The following is a 14,817-nucleotide window of genomic DNA, read 5'->3' on the forward strand; positions in this document are numbered from 1 at the left end:
GCAGCTGGCCGGAAGGGCCTGTGTACCTGCCGCTGCCTGCGCGCTGGGCAGGGAGAGATGGCTGCCGAGAGCGGCCGGGGCGGCCGGCCCTCCCTGCACGCAGGGAGCACCAGCGGGGATGGAGCTCCGAGATGGCAGCCAGGGGCGGCTGCTCCGTCCTGATTGTTGCTATTGTTTTTCGGGAGGCACATCTGGGCTTCTATTTTTCAGCTGTGTCCAGCTGCATTAAGAAGGAACTGCACTCCCACCATCGCCATCGTAAAAGGAGTGTAATTGAAGCCCCAGAACATATTATTATTTTTTTTTCTCTTTTTATCTGCCTCATCTGTGCTCCGAGGAAGCACCTTACTTTGGGAAGGCACTTCAGGTTAAAAAAATTGGCCATCTCCTGCTGTTGTGGCTCTTGTGCTCCAGCACAGCAGGGATCCCTGTTGTGGGAGGGTGGGCACTCTATGACAGGACCCAAGCCGTTGATCTCGCTGTCCTGCAGCCGTGGGGCCACAGCAGTAAATGGCAGAGCCAAAAGGGAAGTTTGATGCTCTGATAAAAGACCTGCCAAACTATTTGGAATTGCAATAGCCTGTCTGCTTGTCGTTTCTTCCTCTCCGTGCTGCGAGCGCAGCTGCTGCTTGGGCACTGTGGCCCTGTGCTGTCAGTATCTGCTCTCTGAAAGGAAAGTAGCATCCAGTGGAAAAGAGCATGCTGCTGCTGCTGTGGCAAAATGTTTCCGCTCCCCGCATGGCATGGCGGTAGCTTGGCAGCCTTGTGTGTGCCAGGGTTTATTTGTGATCTCAGGAGGGGTCTGAACCATTTGCAATAGGTGTGCAATAGGTGTGCAAGAGGGGTGGCTGGCCCCCGGCTCACACAGTCACGTAGCCAAGCTGCCCGCTCCTCCCTGATTGCCATTTTGCCATTCTGTCTCTGGTACTTACTTGGAAAATCCAAGTCAGAAACCTCAGCTCTGTGTGAGTCACTACATTTGTAACCACGTTTTCCATTCATGCCTCCCTCCCACTACTGGGCTACTCTTTGGACCATTAAAAGCTCCCTCCTGAGATTGGCTACTGACTCTGCCATCCCTGGCCACGCTTGGGCTGACTCTGCCAAAGGATTAGGCTGGGCAGAGCTGCGGTTGGTTGCCAGGACGTCGCTGTACAGACAGGGACATGCTCCATCCAGACTGCAGTGGACGGGCTTGGGCTCCCTCTGCAAGCAGAAGACCTTTCAGCTGAGTCATAACATCTGCACCAGAGGAACGTTATTTTAAAAAAAAAAGAAGTTTGACTCATAATTAGACTGTGCCAGTGGGTTTTTCTGTAGCCCTTTCTAACACATGCTGCAGCTGGGTTGCAATCCATCGCATCCCCGCCTGGGAAGGATTTGGGGGACCGCTGCTGTGGCTCGCAGCCCCCTCTGGTGGCACATGCCAAATGCTAGTGAAGGTCTCTGGAGACAGGGCCCGGGGCTCCAAAAATTGGCAGGAGCTGTCAAATTGGAGACAGCCCAGAGCTGCATAGTCAGGCTCTTCCTCCTGCCTTTGGCTCCCCATGTCAAGCCCTGGGGGTTTCCAGAAACAGGAACTGGGCCCATCATAATGAGGGAATTTATGTGGTTGTCACTGTGACCTTCTAAGTGCCATAGTGGTGCCAAGAGAGCTGAACCAAGTTCAGCATCCTGATGTGTGCTGGATACTAGGAAGCCATGGCAGGAACTTCCCCTGGTCCCAGCCTGAAGGACAGAGGGGACCAAGGTTTGGCAAGGGAAGACACCATGCTCCCAGTGCCCATTTCACAGACTGCTGTCTGCCAGGGGACACTGGCAGTAATGTGCTGGTGGTGTTCCTGGGCCACAGTACAAAGGGTGAGACATGTGGGCTCAGCTAGTCGGTGAAGACCTCTTATGGCAGCATGGCCATCTCCTGCGCTTCCAGGAGGCTGGGCACTGGAACAAAACAGCTCTGCATCCTTCCTAGAGAGCAGCAGAAATGCTGGCCTGAGTCCCTTGATCAGGCAGTGGGGGTAGCTGCAGCCAGCCCCAGCATCCACAGACAGGCAGGCAGCTGGTGGCTGCAGTATTCAGCCTGGCTCTCTTGACCATCTCCTTCAAACAAGAGCATAACATTGCAAGAAGCCATCCTTCCATCAGTGAAGGTTAAGAGTAGACAAGGCGGCAATTATGGACAGCTAATTAGTAAATGCTTTGAAAAGTATGCATAATTAACTTATTAGTATACATTTTAGAAGCAATGCAGTTCATCTTGAGATTGGGAAAATGCTTAGAAAAGAGAAGTACTTTTGAAGCACTACAGAACGCCAGGGCTTTGGGAGGGTTCTTGCTGGGATGCAAGGGGAAATGACTGTGTCTCCTGCAACACTGGGGGAGTCGAGCTTTAACTTTGCAGAGAGGGGAAGTCAAGATGAGACGTTGAGGAAGGCATTTGCTTGCTCATACATTTGTGGCATGGGTAGCCAGAAGCAACATTTCTAACGTACAGGAAATAATTCAGTCTGGGTAACATGACACTGCAGCTCAACTTCTCTTCAAATGAGCTTCTACTGTTTTTAACTCTGTCCAGCATCCGCTGTATGGTTCATAATTCCCGTCAAGCCCAGGTCATTTTCCGAAATGAAACAATGAATGTGTTAGCTGTGATGGTGAGTTAACGGTGCGTGAGCTAACAGTTCAAGGTTGTTCGTGTCTCTCTTCTCTGCTGCCCATCCGCAGAGCTGTGCCAGCCCCGCTTACTCCACGGCTGTGCTTACTCGTGCCCCAGAGCCCCCCGGGAGGGACAGGCCAAGTCCAGGCTCTGCAGAAGGTGATGGCCCCAAAGGTGCTCTCCTGTGGTCTTCTGTGTCCCGCCGGCTCACCAATATCCGGTGTGTAGGAGTCGGATCTGGTTTTGCACCTTGTTTCCTGTTGGCATGATGACAAATTGAGGGCCAGCTGGTGACACTGGGAACAATAGCATTAGAGATAGAGAGTTCTCCCCCTCCTTCCTGCTAGTGAGGAGGAGGAGGAGGAAGTAGTGGTGTATTCTCTTCTTTCTCAGCCTCTCTGGCCAGCGAGGGAGGGAGCATGGGTCCCCCACAGCATCACGGGGAGTGAGCGAGCACAGGGCTTGCTGTGGTGATGCCTCACTGACTGGCCAAAGTGTCAGTATCATGTGCCTTTTGTGAGCTTGCAGTGCTCACAAAGCTCAAGCTCTAAGCCTCTTGCATCTTTGCTGACCCCGCTTAGTGCAGATGCTATAGGATGGTGGTAGAGCAATCCCACTGAAGCAGTCTGATAATAACCGCAGCGTTGAGAAGCTCGTGCTTTCAGCAAAGAGCCCATGACCCTTCAGTGTCTTTGCAACAGTGCTCCAGCTCACTAGGTGACACCATTCACAAAGGCTCATCCCAAATAAGTGGGTCTCAGGAACCTAAATGTCTGTGGGTCACTTTTTTTGCATCACACAGCAGGGTTAGCAGTGTTCTTCCATGTCACACAATTCCTGTCTGGTTGCGGGAGTTAGAAGGTTTAGTGAATGTAAGGAGGGTGCCAGAATGATATTTTTTAAATTATCCTTTTTTGTTAAGGACCAGATGCAAAGTACTGTAAAGGCAATGGGACATTTTACTTTGATTTCCATAGGAACTGGTTTAGGCTTTTAATGAGCAACTGTTTGCCGTAGCTACATGCAGCCTTTTTAATGGATATCATCCCTATTGTCAGGCTGTAACAGGGGAGTGGCAGATTCGTCAGCAATATCAGGGCTGGGAGTTGTGAGATTTGGATTCTTCCCCTTCAGCTATCGATTTACTGTTCCTGCTTTGGCAAATCACTTTAAATTCCGCCCTCCCATAAAGAAGAGAAGACCTGGGCATCTGCAGGCATAAAACCCAGTCTAGATAGCAACAGTGCATTGCACACTCCCCTCCGAAGGCTGCCGCGTAGCAGCATCGCAGAGGAGCAGGTCAGAGCGCTGCAGACGACGATTGGTTCGTTCCCAGCCTTTTCTGGCCGGGTGTGAATTCTGCAATTAAATATGAATGCAAAATAAAAAGAACAGACTGCAGAGAGCAGACTGAAAACAGAAGAAATTTCTGGTTGCTTTTGGCCAGAGCTCAGCACAGAGCTTATTTGAAAGAATTGGGGGAGGTTAGTTTTCAGTCTGAGACTAGTTCTCAGTTTTCTTTAAATCAAGCGGCTGCACACCACCATTGAATGGCAATGTAATAATATGTTGCAAACCACAGTCTGGTGATCCTGGAATTCCTTATAAGTTAATAGCAGTCATGGTCTACTAATCACAGCTAGGACGTTTTAAGCAACTGTCTTTGATTTATCAGTTCAAACATACCATAGAAAGCCTTCCTTTTGCTGCCTTAGCAAGTAGATCATTAGAAAGAGTGAATAATCTGGGGGTTTTGTTGTTTTTTCCCTCCCGCCCAGATCCCAAGGAATTATTGGGATCTACATACAGTGTTGCTGAGCAATCATAGTCCAGTAGTATGGTAGTGGTTTTAAAGTAGTACTGGGTCAGATACGGAGATACTAGTGTTTAATAAATTGCTAGAAGCAGAGCCCGAAGCAGTGTGGTCTGACGGCAGAAATCCTATGCTAAAGACTTAGTCCTGTTACAAATGGCACAGAAACTGGCAGGGCAGTTGCCCTGTGTGTGTGCTGTGGCTGCACTGCCCCAAGCATCACTTCTTGCAGAGGTATTGTGGTCGGTGTGAAGAAGGGTGCACCCCTGTTTTTTGAGGTGGGGTCCCCCTTTGCTGAGACAGGCAGCACTTGCCCGCTGGCGGTGGGACAGCCCCTGTGCTCAGCCCCGTGGCTGCCCAGGCCCTGCCGCGTGCAGGGTGTTTGCACGGGAAGTGCTCAACGTAGTAGAAACCCCCAGGGAACCCTCAGAGCTGGGGTTGTTGACGGATGTCCAACAAGGAGTAGGACACCCCATCCCTTCCCCCCCAACCCCGCCGCCAGCAGGGGAGTTTGAAGCATGTGTTCAGCTTCCTTCCTCTTTCGCTGGTGTGAGGTTTCATTTACATTGTTATTTTGCAGTGAAAAGGGAAGGTGTAATGCCTGGCTCCCACACCTTGTGCCTTTGGTAATGCTGATGTTCAACTGATAATCGTGGGCAGGAACAAGGTCTGGGATCTCCATCAGCAGAGAGGACTGACTCACCATTGATCTATGTTCACTGCATCTTGTTGAAGTTTTTTGACCCATTTGATTTCTTTGTGAAAAGCCTCTGATTTTTCTGCCATTCAGGAGCAAAACATCTCTCTGTGTCTTTAAATATGGCAGATGGGGATTTCTTCAGATGTCCAACAACTCAATTGAAGGAGACCTCAGGAGACCTCTCCCCTTCCCTGTCCCCCTTCTCAGCCTGTCTTTTCATCTGCAATCTGGAGATGTAAGGGCTATAGTAATAGAGTGTCAGAGGAAGTAATTGATTCATCACACGCCGAGAGAGGAGTCTGTTGCCTTCAGTGTCAATGGAGCTGAACCACAGCCTGGAAGGGTGAGGGAGGCTTGTAAACACTCCATGGCTGAGCTGGCAGGACAAAGCAGACGCACCACCGTGGCTGAGCAAGAGGGTGACACAAAAGGTTGCTTCAAAGAAAATCTTCCTGAACAAAGCAGTGGCAGGGCCCTTGTTTGTGGGAGAAACAGGGGTGCTCCCATCCCCCTGTTCCCAGAGCACATTAAGGAGAAAAGGTACCAACCAGCTTTCTGCAGCAGCCCACTGCCTTGTATCTGCCTCCCTCTTCTGTCTTGATGGGGCTGCCTCGCTGACCTGCTGTCCCAGGCAGGGCTGAGCTCACCTCAGGGTTACCAACCAGCCCCTGCAAGTGGGTAATTCCTCCCACATCCATCATAGATACTGCTGCCTCCAAAACACGGGTGGGAGGCCATCACTGCTGCAAGGCATGGTGTGTACACGGCACAGTGCTCATCCTTGTCCAGGCATTGATTGTGCTCGAACCCTCCGCAAGGCTCAGTTCAAATGATTGTTGAGCTACAATACTGTTGAGCCCATACTTTGGGGAGAGAAGAAGATAGGATATGTCTGTGCTACCTGCAGAGCATGCAAGGAGGGGTCAGGCAGGTTTGTTGTGCTGTTTACCCCAGAAATTGCTCTTACTACAAGCTGGCATGGTCGGGTTGTTGTGGAAGTGCCCAAATAGCAGAGGCTGCAGGCCAGCCTTGGTGGCAAAGCTTTGCTTACTTGTATGTTGGCTAAGGCAGGAGCTGGGCCGTGAACAAACTGTGTCTGAGAAACTGTGGGGTCAGAAAGCCATCCCATGGAGGGCCATTCCTGGGGTGGCCATCCATCATTAACGAGGGATGTAAGCAGCCAGGAGCACGAGGGGTGGGCTGGTCAGGGCTCTGTTCTTGCAACTGTCTTTATACAATTGGTGCTTAATGAGGTGTTTGTTTCAGTTTTGTGCTGAGAAAAGCCAGTGCAAATGAGTGATATGTGGAAAGCTGAGCTGCAAAGCTCCCATCTGATCCCAGTTATTACCAGCTCTTTCGTTCTTCATGGCATGTTGCATCTAAGGCCATGACTGATACCGTGCCAGTGAGGTGTGATGGGACATCCCTCTCTATGGCTCCGTGGAGGGGATTCCTCACGGAATGGGGCTGGCACAGCAGAGCATGTGAACATCCCTTAATCCTCATTAGCCACCCACTAGACAGTCCCCAGACCTTCAGCCACTGGAGCCAGCCTGGCCCAAACTGGTCTCTGTCTATCACCTGGACTGTCAGGAACTGGATCCTGACAGGAGAAGGAAGCCTGTTCACCTGTTCCCCTCACTGTAAAGCAAGCAAAGTGGACATTTGCCCCCTGCCTTCTGCCTGCTCTGCTGCTTTTCAGCAGTAAATTTTCCTCTTGTGGTTGTTAGCTTTTATTATATCCTTTTTTTTCCCCCCTTTCTCTTAGTGATCAAGTGGCTGTGAGTGGTGACAGGAAAATGACATAGAAACCAAAGTCTAATTTTTTCCACAGATGGATTGTAGCAGAAGGAGGAAAGTGCAAATGCAGTTTCTCAAGTGTCCTGCATTTTGGGGTATGGAAAGGTTGTGAGTTGCTTCAGTTCCCTTAGAGCAGCAACAGAAGGCAGAACGCCACGGAAAGGGGGGCTATTCTTAACACGCTTCATATATTTTATTCCTAGTTTCACCAACATTTTTTCCCCCCAAAGAATACCAAAACCATCTTCCAACAAAAGACCCCTGTAGCTAAAGATAGAAGGGTGAGGAATTTACAGAGATGGTTTTGGAGACAAAAATAAAATTAACAGCCATGTGTAACTCTTGAACAACAGCCTGCAGAAAACCCCTAAAGTGCACATTAGCACAACTTGTTTTCTTATATAATGAACGGTTTTCCAGACATGCCCCAGATGAGAGCACTTCTCTACTCCAACGCGCCTTTCCGCAGCGATCTGGCAACACAGCTTGAAGAAGGCAGCCCGAGGATGAGCGGCAAAGCGCGGGGGAGCCTTTGCTCTCCTGTCTCAGGGGGGGCAGCAGCATGCAGCAGCTAGGAGCTGAAATTCCCTCCCGAATCAGAACTTGCCACAGGAGCAGTTTGCAGCTATGTTTTATTCTTCCCTTTGCAAGAGGTATTTTGGCTACCTTTTTTTTTTTTTTTTAATTTTTTTTATTTTCCGCATAAGTTAGCAGTAACTGCTGAAAGACTCTTCCCATCAGTGGTGCTTGTACGGGGGTGAAAACAACCCAAGGAGTATAAATAGAGGCTATTTGTAGTTTCCATTTTTTGTCTTCAAAGCATTTTTGAAGAAGTTTTCCAATCTGTTAGGGTTATTTTCTTTCCCTCTCTGTCTCTCTTTTTTCTTTTTCTTTTTTTTTGACTGACTGGATTTTTCACATTTCTCAGAAATTCTGGTCAGACTTTTGAGGAGATAAGAAAATAATCCAAAGCACAGTGGAATGATTACAAAACCCCACAATGCTGTGATTACACAAGACGTAATGGGATGCAACAAAATCAAAACAACCTTCCGAGAAATCCTAAGCAATTATGCATCCCCAGGCCTGGTTCTCCCCCTGCTGCCATCAGATTTTGGTCATTTTAGTCACTGAAATACGGTGAGACCCCTTCAGATTTAGAGCAATGATAGCCTATTCCTCTCTGCTGTTGCCAGAGCCAGTTATTTCCATCAGGACAAAAACAAGGGCAAGCTCTGCCTTCCCGGTGTGTATCTTTCACCTCATCATGGGCAAAAATGGTCCCACGAGCTGCAGACTGAGACCAGATTCGTCTCTCCAGCGTTCAGCCACCCAAAGTCCAAGTCCAGTCAGTGAGAGTGATTTAAACGACCTCTGTCATCAGTGCAGAACAATTAAACCCATCCCAAACTGGGTGTGAGGAGTCAGCTTCTACTGAGAGCAGGGAATGTTTAGTTGGCTAAAGCTAGATATGATACAAGCTTTTTTTAGATCTGTGACTATGAGGACTTATTCTCTTCTCACCCCAGGATAAATTAGGAGTGATTACCCTTAAAATGATGAGTTACACATGTGTAAAACCAGTTCAAGTCAAAGGAGAATCCAATTCATCTGCTGTATTTATAATTAATTACTCTGATTAAGGGCTGGCAGCTAAGATCAAACTTCATTGCTCTAGTTTCATCAGACAGCAGAGGTGCTTGCCTCTGCTATCACAGCTATAAAAAAAAATATCGTTTTGTAGTAGCATCTGCAGCAATTTAACCTTTGAAGGGTATGTCCTGCAGTTGTTCAAGATTGTATAAACGTTACAGAAAAGTTTTCTTGCCTTTCACAACATAATCACCCATGAAATAAGGATTTGGTTTGAAGGTGGCATATGAAAGAGCATGAAGATGGGTGGTGACACAGAAAAATCGACTAAGCCAGCTAGCATGTAATGGACATTAATTCTAGCCGCCCCTTGATTGCAAAACAAGCACAGAGCTGCTGGTTCACCATTTCTTAACCATCTCTATACTGCAGCTGCTATTTTATTTTTAAGAAACAGTTTTTTTCTTAGAGGATGTTTAAAAAAACCTTACACTTTTAATAACAATTTCTGAGAAACAAACCACTCGCTACCTTTTCAAAAGGAACAATTGCATTTCCCAGCTGCTGTTGTGGCTAAGGGGTTCCCCACACCTTTACCAGCTGCCTGCAGAGTATTAATGCCTGCTGAATTTCACTAGATATGCAGTTTCTCTTCCTATTCTCAGCAGATGCATTTGCGACACCATGACATACGGTTCAAGCAGACCAGGGATCGCAAAGGCTCAAGTCAACATGGGACATTCCTAAATTTGGGGCTGTTGGCATGCAGGCAGTACCTATTTGTCTATATATCTAGGCCAGACTTCTCCAATATAATATAATCTGTCTAATCAAGGCTGGCTTCTATTCTTGGATGTGCTGCAAACTTCCTCTGTGACCTTGGGCCGGCCACTGCTCTTTGCCTTCCCACCTCCCAGGGTCTCGTGAGGATCCCATCATTACTGTTTGCCAGGTGCAGTCATGAACCCCATGGAAATGCCTATAAATAACAGCTCCAAATGAAACATTGGGGAACTTCAGGTTAGAGCCTTGCAACTCTCTCCGGCCCTGGCAGGCACTGGAAACCAGGCTTAGCTGCATGCAAGCCCCCACCTACTGCATAGCTCTGCAAAGAGACTGAGAAAGCTGCCAGGTAGGTCTGAGCTCATTCTGGGGAGCCAGCTCTCCTCGGGCTTTGAAGCAAGGTTTGCACAAGTCTATGTATTAGGAGGACTTGTATTATGGCTGTAAACATATGAATTTTTTATCATTCATATTTTTCTCCATCCTAAGCTTATGTCCCCAGAATGTCCTTGAAGCATGTTTCAGTTGGGAAACACTTAGTGTCTCTTAGGAGCTGGGGCTGAGGGGCAATACGTTTGTTGATTATGTGTGGAGCAGTATGAGTCCCTAAACTCTGCTTTGTGCTGAGTTGTGTGCCTCAGGAAAGGAGCACCCAGAGGAATGGCACGGGCACTCTGGTGCTGCTCTCCAAGTGGGTCACAGGGTTTCTGGAGCTCACCAGTGCCTGGGTGGGAACCCGGGACTGTGCAGCACAGCTCAATGGCCAGGAAGCAGACTAGCTATTTCACAACAGAAAAGGACTGAAAAGGTGGAGGCCTTCTCATAACCGCTGCAGTTGAGGCTTGTTTACCTTTATTGTGCTTCATGGCCTTTTTTTTTGGACAGCCAGCAGCAAAGTGGCTTAGGGAAAATAGAAAGGAAAGACTGTGAAGCAGAGAGGGTTGACTGGAGGAAAAAGCAAGCAAGCAAGCATGAGTAATACAGGCATTAGAAGTGCTTTATAATTAGTTTATAAAAGCTCTCTTAACATCAGCAAAGTACTTTCTACTAAAAATCTTTAATAAAAACGCAGCAATATTTGTAATCATTGTACATTTTCCATTTAATTTTTTTAAACAGCTCCAAGAAGAGCATCTAAGCAATGCATTTCCCTCCTTTTGCAACTCCCCATTGTCTGGGAAGTTGGAAGCACTTCAGCTTTGCCTCTCTGCCTTAAAACTTCCTGGTGGAAACCTCTGTTTGAGGTAGTTTGAAACCAGCTGTCTGGCCTTCCCAGTCAAGCAACAGCTGAAAATATCCTGCTGCTGGAGGAGCAGCAACTGCAGCCACCTTCCCTGCACGAAGACTTGGTTAATCCATCAACTTTACTTGTGGGATATGAATGGTACACCCTGCCCTCACATATTTATGGTTGGCTTACTGGAGCAGTGCCTAGATGGGGAGAAGTGGCCATGAAACATGCTTGGAGATGGCAGCTTGCCCAGTGGAGGTAATGCCAGAGAGGTCAACCCACAAAGAAGTTGGTGCATGTTGACTGAAACAAAGGATTTGGTTACATAGTGAAATGCAAATTGCTGGCCACTGGATGCCATCACTGCATAATGTGTCCCACCCAGCTGTGCCCTAGTCTGTAATTGTCTCAAAATGGTTAGAGCAGAAAGCATCCCCAGGGCTGGGGTTTCTTCCCTTCTATTTTGCTTTTTGTTTTTCACATGGGAAGAACACAATCTGGAAACTATGCTTAAGCTCAACAGAAGCAAAAGTCTGGCCAAACTAGATTCTAACATGGCCAGTGACCCAACATAAGGAGAATGGGGTTTATCAGCTTGTTTGATTGTGAGCCAAGGCGTGGACACAACTGAAGCACTTTATGCCAAGAGGCTGTGGTGGGGATTAGCCGGTGTTCTTGCTGAAGTTTGAAAGTTTCACGGTTTGGACCAGAGGTCTTTGGTGTTCATTGTGAAAGCCTAAAGCTTAATTGCTATGTTGGAGAGGAAGTAGGTGCTCCAGCTCATCTGGGCAGGAGTTATCTTCTGACTGCAATACTCTCCCAGTTCACACTATTTATATGACCTGAAGAAAGAGAGCTTTGCCTCATGAGGAGCAGAGGGCTTGGGCCAAGATTGTTTTAACTAGGGAAGAAAACTCTTATGCATTTCTATTCATTTTACATTTGGCAAAAATTATTCCCTGACCTTCTCCTAGAGGCTTTTTTAGTTGTTTGCAACATTTGATTTATTAAGGATTAGCTCCAGTAGGAGAAAGCCCAGTTAGATGCTTGGATGAAGCCAAACAGGGTTTAATTCAGAGAGGCAAATATTTCCTGATGATTTACTTACTAGATTCATTCTTTTAATTTTCCATTTGCAAATTACCCATGAGCAGATTGCAATATTCCCAAATTGTATGTATTATTGGAAGTTATTCACCCATTCAATAAGCAAATATTTCTTGGTCCAGAATTTGCTTCTGAAATTGCCAGGGCTCCTACAACACTGGGTGGTTTGAGGAACCATGTGGACAGTGCTAGGATGTTTAGCATGTTGGCTACAGCAGAAGCTGTGATTATTACAGTCAAGTAGTTGAAGCCACGTACCGTGTTGGCGAGTCATAACCCCACGGGGACACTAACAGATGTGATTCCCTGGGATGTAGCTAACCTCTGCCTGTGCCATGCAAATGGCAGCTTTTGCAATCCACTCCGTTAACTGTGTTTTGCCAACATTCGTGTTTTTGCCAAATTAATATTTTGCTACATATTCATGATTTCACTAGTAGCCGGTAGTCCTGCGGCACAGATGTGTACTTCGGATGTGGAAGGGCTGCAAGCACACTGAGACCAAGTAGTTATTTAGAGAACAATATGTCCCCGCTGTTTTCTCAGTGTTACTTTAAACAAATAGACAAACAAGGAGGAAAAAATTCTACTTAAAAGAAGCACTAACACTGCCATGTTCCTCCTCCCTGGGGAGGTGGTGGGATGAAGCCACACATGATGGACATTAGTGGGGTCATGCGGGGTGCTGCTGGACTGTGTCAGGGTAATAAGGGGTCAGGAGGTGATAGGGAGTTACACAGAGCCGGGGAGAGAGCAGAGGGAACAGATCTTTATTTACATCAATGTGTGTCCAACCACCAGCGAAGCCAAATGCTCTTCCGGTGCGAGTGCCTCTTCTCAAGACCGCTTGGATTTCACCTTGGCCAAGCCAACTGAGTCTGTAACGAAGTTAAAGGCTGGGTGATTACAGCTAGCTGAGTGCTTGGTCCAGCGTAGACAGGATATTATCTGCAGGCATTTTGCTTCTGGCCGTCAGCCTGATTTAGTCCCAGAAAGGAGTGAAACTGAAGCTGTCCGGGCCATCTTTCTTTGTGGAGGAGCATACTGAGTTCCTCTAAGTTTGTTTTCAGATTGTTGCCTGCCGATGTGTGCTTTGCAGAACAGGAATGAGTCACATGAGGATCATTGCTGTATCCAGCAAGCTACTTCTCCTTTCAACTCTCCATTCCCAAACAGGAGATCTTGTGACAAAGAAGAAAGGCAGATTCCTGGCAGCCTGGAAATGCTTTTTCCCTCCCTGGCCCCATGAGAAGAGCTGTAGTATGTTGTTCAAACAGGTTGATAGAAAGCGAATAAACAGTTGAAGAGAGTTGGGCAGTTTCTGTAAATAGCAGTGTGCTGGCCAGAGAGGAGAAGAGGGGCGGGAGAGCGCGGGTGTTAGAAAGCAGCTGAAGAACAAGATGTTCACGTAAAAGCTGTTTGTTTCTTCACAGCACACAGAGCCTGATAACTACCTTGCCATTAGTCATGGCCTAGAAAATATGAAAAAACATGAAGGAATTTAGAAGTTTTACCTTTCAGCCAGACTTTGCAACAAGCTTTTGTCTCTGCGCTGGTAGGCAGTTCTTCCAACCCTACACATTCCTCCCTGAGATCATTTAGATGCCCAGAAGCCACGTCAGTGGGCAGGTGGGACATCTCCAGGTAGACCTTAGCCAAGCCAAGTTGTGGTTACAGAGTGTACAAGGATCAGGCAGTAGTAAATGTGGTTAAGCAGCTCTTATGCAGCACTTCTCATCCACGGAAAATCTTCATTAGCACTTAACAGAAGAGGATCAGTATTACTGTCCGAGTGCTAAGTAAACGTGCTGGCCATGCTTGTTAAAGGACCAGTATGGTGTCACTGCACAAAATAGCTACATGGACTGAACATTGACTATTTTGTTTTAATGCGGGTGCATGCTTGGCAAAATCCCATCTGGAGAGTGGAATAAACTGGGCTGTGCAAAGTAGCACGAGGGTGCTTTAGAAGAAAGGAAAGGGAAGAAGAGCAGCCCCAGGAGACTTGTATCTGAGCTTCACCCGTGCCAAAGAAGCGCTGGGGAAATGGTGGTAAATTTTGTTCTAGATTTTGCATGTTGGCTCTGAAGTTGAAGTGGACGCGGGTGCAATAAATTAATGAAGTGAGGAGCAACAGAGAAAGAGACTCAAATGTAGCCAGACAGACAAAAGGGAAAAAATATACTGGGGAGGGTTTGGTGTTGTGTGAATGACAAGGTTCCAGGTGCCCATCTGGAAGATGTTCTGTGAAATACGCAGATATAAAGAAGTGTTTTGTGTTTGTTCCTGGCGTCCTGAAGCATCACCCTGACAGATGGTATGACTGCCATTTCACCTGCCTTCACAGGTACGACTACATCGAGATCCGAGATGGGGACAGTGAAGCAGCAGACCTGCTGGGCAAGCACTGCGGGAACATAGCACCTCCTACCATCATCTCTTCTGGCCCCTCTCTCTACATCAAGTTCACCTCGGACTATGCACGGCAAGGCGCCGGCTTCTCCCTGCGCTATGAGATCTACAAGACAGGTGAGTGTCTGAGTCAGTGCCTGTCTCCCAGGCTGTTTGCCACGATGATCTTCACAAGGAGATGTCATTCGCCACCTTCTCAATGTGATTTTAGCATGCTTTACAGAGATAAAAGGCTCTTTTCATATATATATATATATATATGTAATTTAAGCAAGTCTGCTGCATCACATTTGCAAGAAGCTAAAGATGTCAGTGGTGCATGATAGTGCATTTTTGGATCACAGTGTGGCATCAAAAGCAGGGTTCCTTGTTAAATGCTCCCTTGTACTCGAGGCATTCTCTTGTATTCTCCCTGGCATGTGCGGAGCTTGTTAGGGCTAAGTGGGGATTGTCCCTCCGTTAGAAGTGCATGGAGCTCCCCCTCCTGTGGAGCTGTGATTCAGGGCTGATCAATGATGCTGTGTTTTCTCTCCCTAGAAGTGGGGTTTGTAACTGGGGAGCTCTGGTTTTCAAGGGACTGCTGTCAGCAGGGCTGTCAAGGGCTGAGACGGCGCCTTTCCAGGCAGATATAAGAGGAACTATTCATAATTCTGATTAATACTGAACTATTATTGAGGAAAGGAAAAGCTGCTCAAAGGCCTTTTAATAGTGTTTCTGTCTAA

The 14,817-nt window shown here is 47.5% G+C and overlaps 1 protein-coding gene across 3 annotated transcripts in view; it reads left to right on the forward strand.

Moving 5' to 3' along the window:
* NRP2 (neuropilin 2) overlaps positions 1-14,817 on the forward strand; it is a 91,076-nt gene that overhangs the window by 15,165 nt on the left and 61,094 nt on the right. For all 3 annotated transcript variants that reach the window (XM_014954569.1, XM_014954570.1, XM_014954571.1), the window contains exon 3: positions 14,031-14,212. In XM_014954569.1, coding sequence (XP_014810055.1) covers positions 14,031-14,212 — 182 coding nt within the window. The remainder of the gene's footprint in view (positions 1-14,030; positions 14,213-14,817) is intronic.

This window comes from Calidris pugnax, unplaced genomic scaffold, assembly GCF_001431845.1.
Source record: "Calidris pugnax isolate Ruff unplaced genomic scaffold, ASM143184v1 scaffold103, whole genome shotgun sequence".
NCBI lineage: Eukaryota > Metazoa > Chordata > Aves > Charadriiformes > Scolopacidae > Calidris > Calidris pugnax.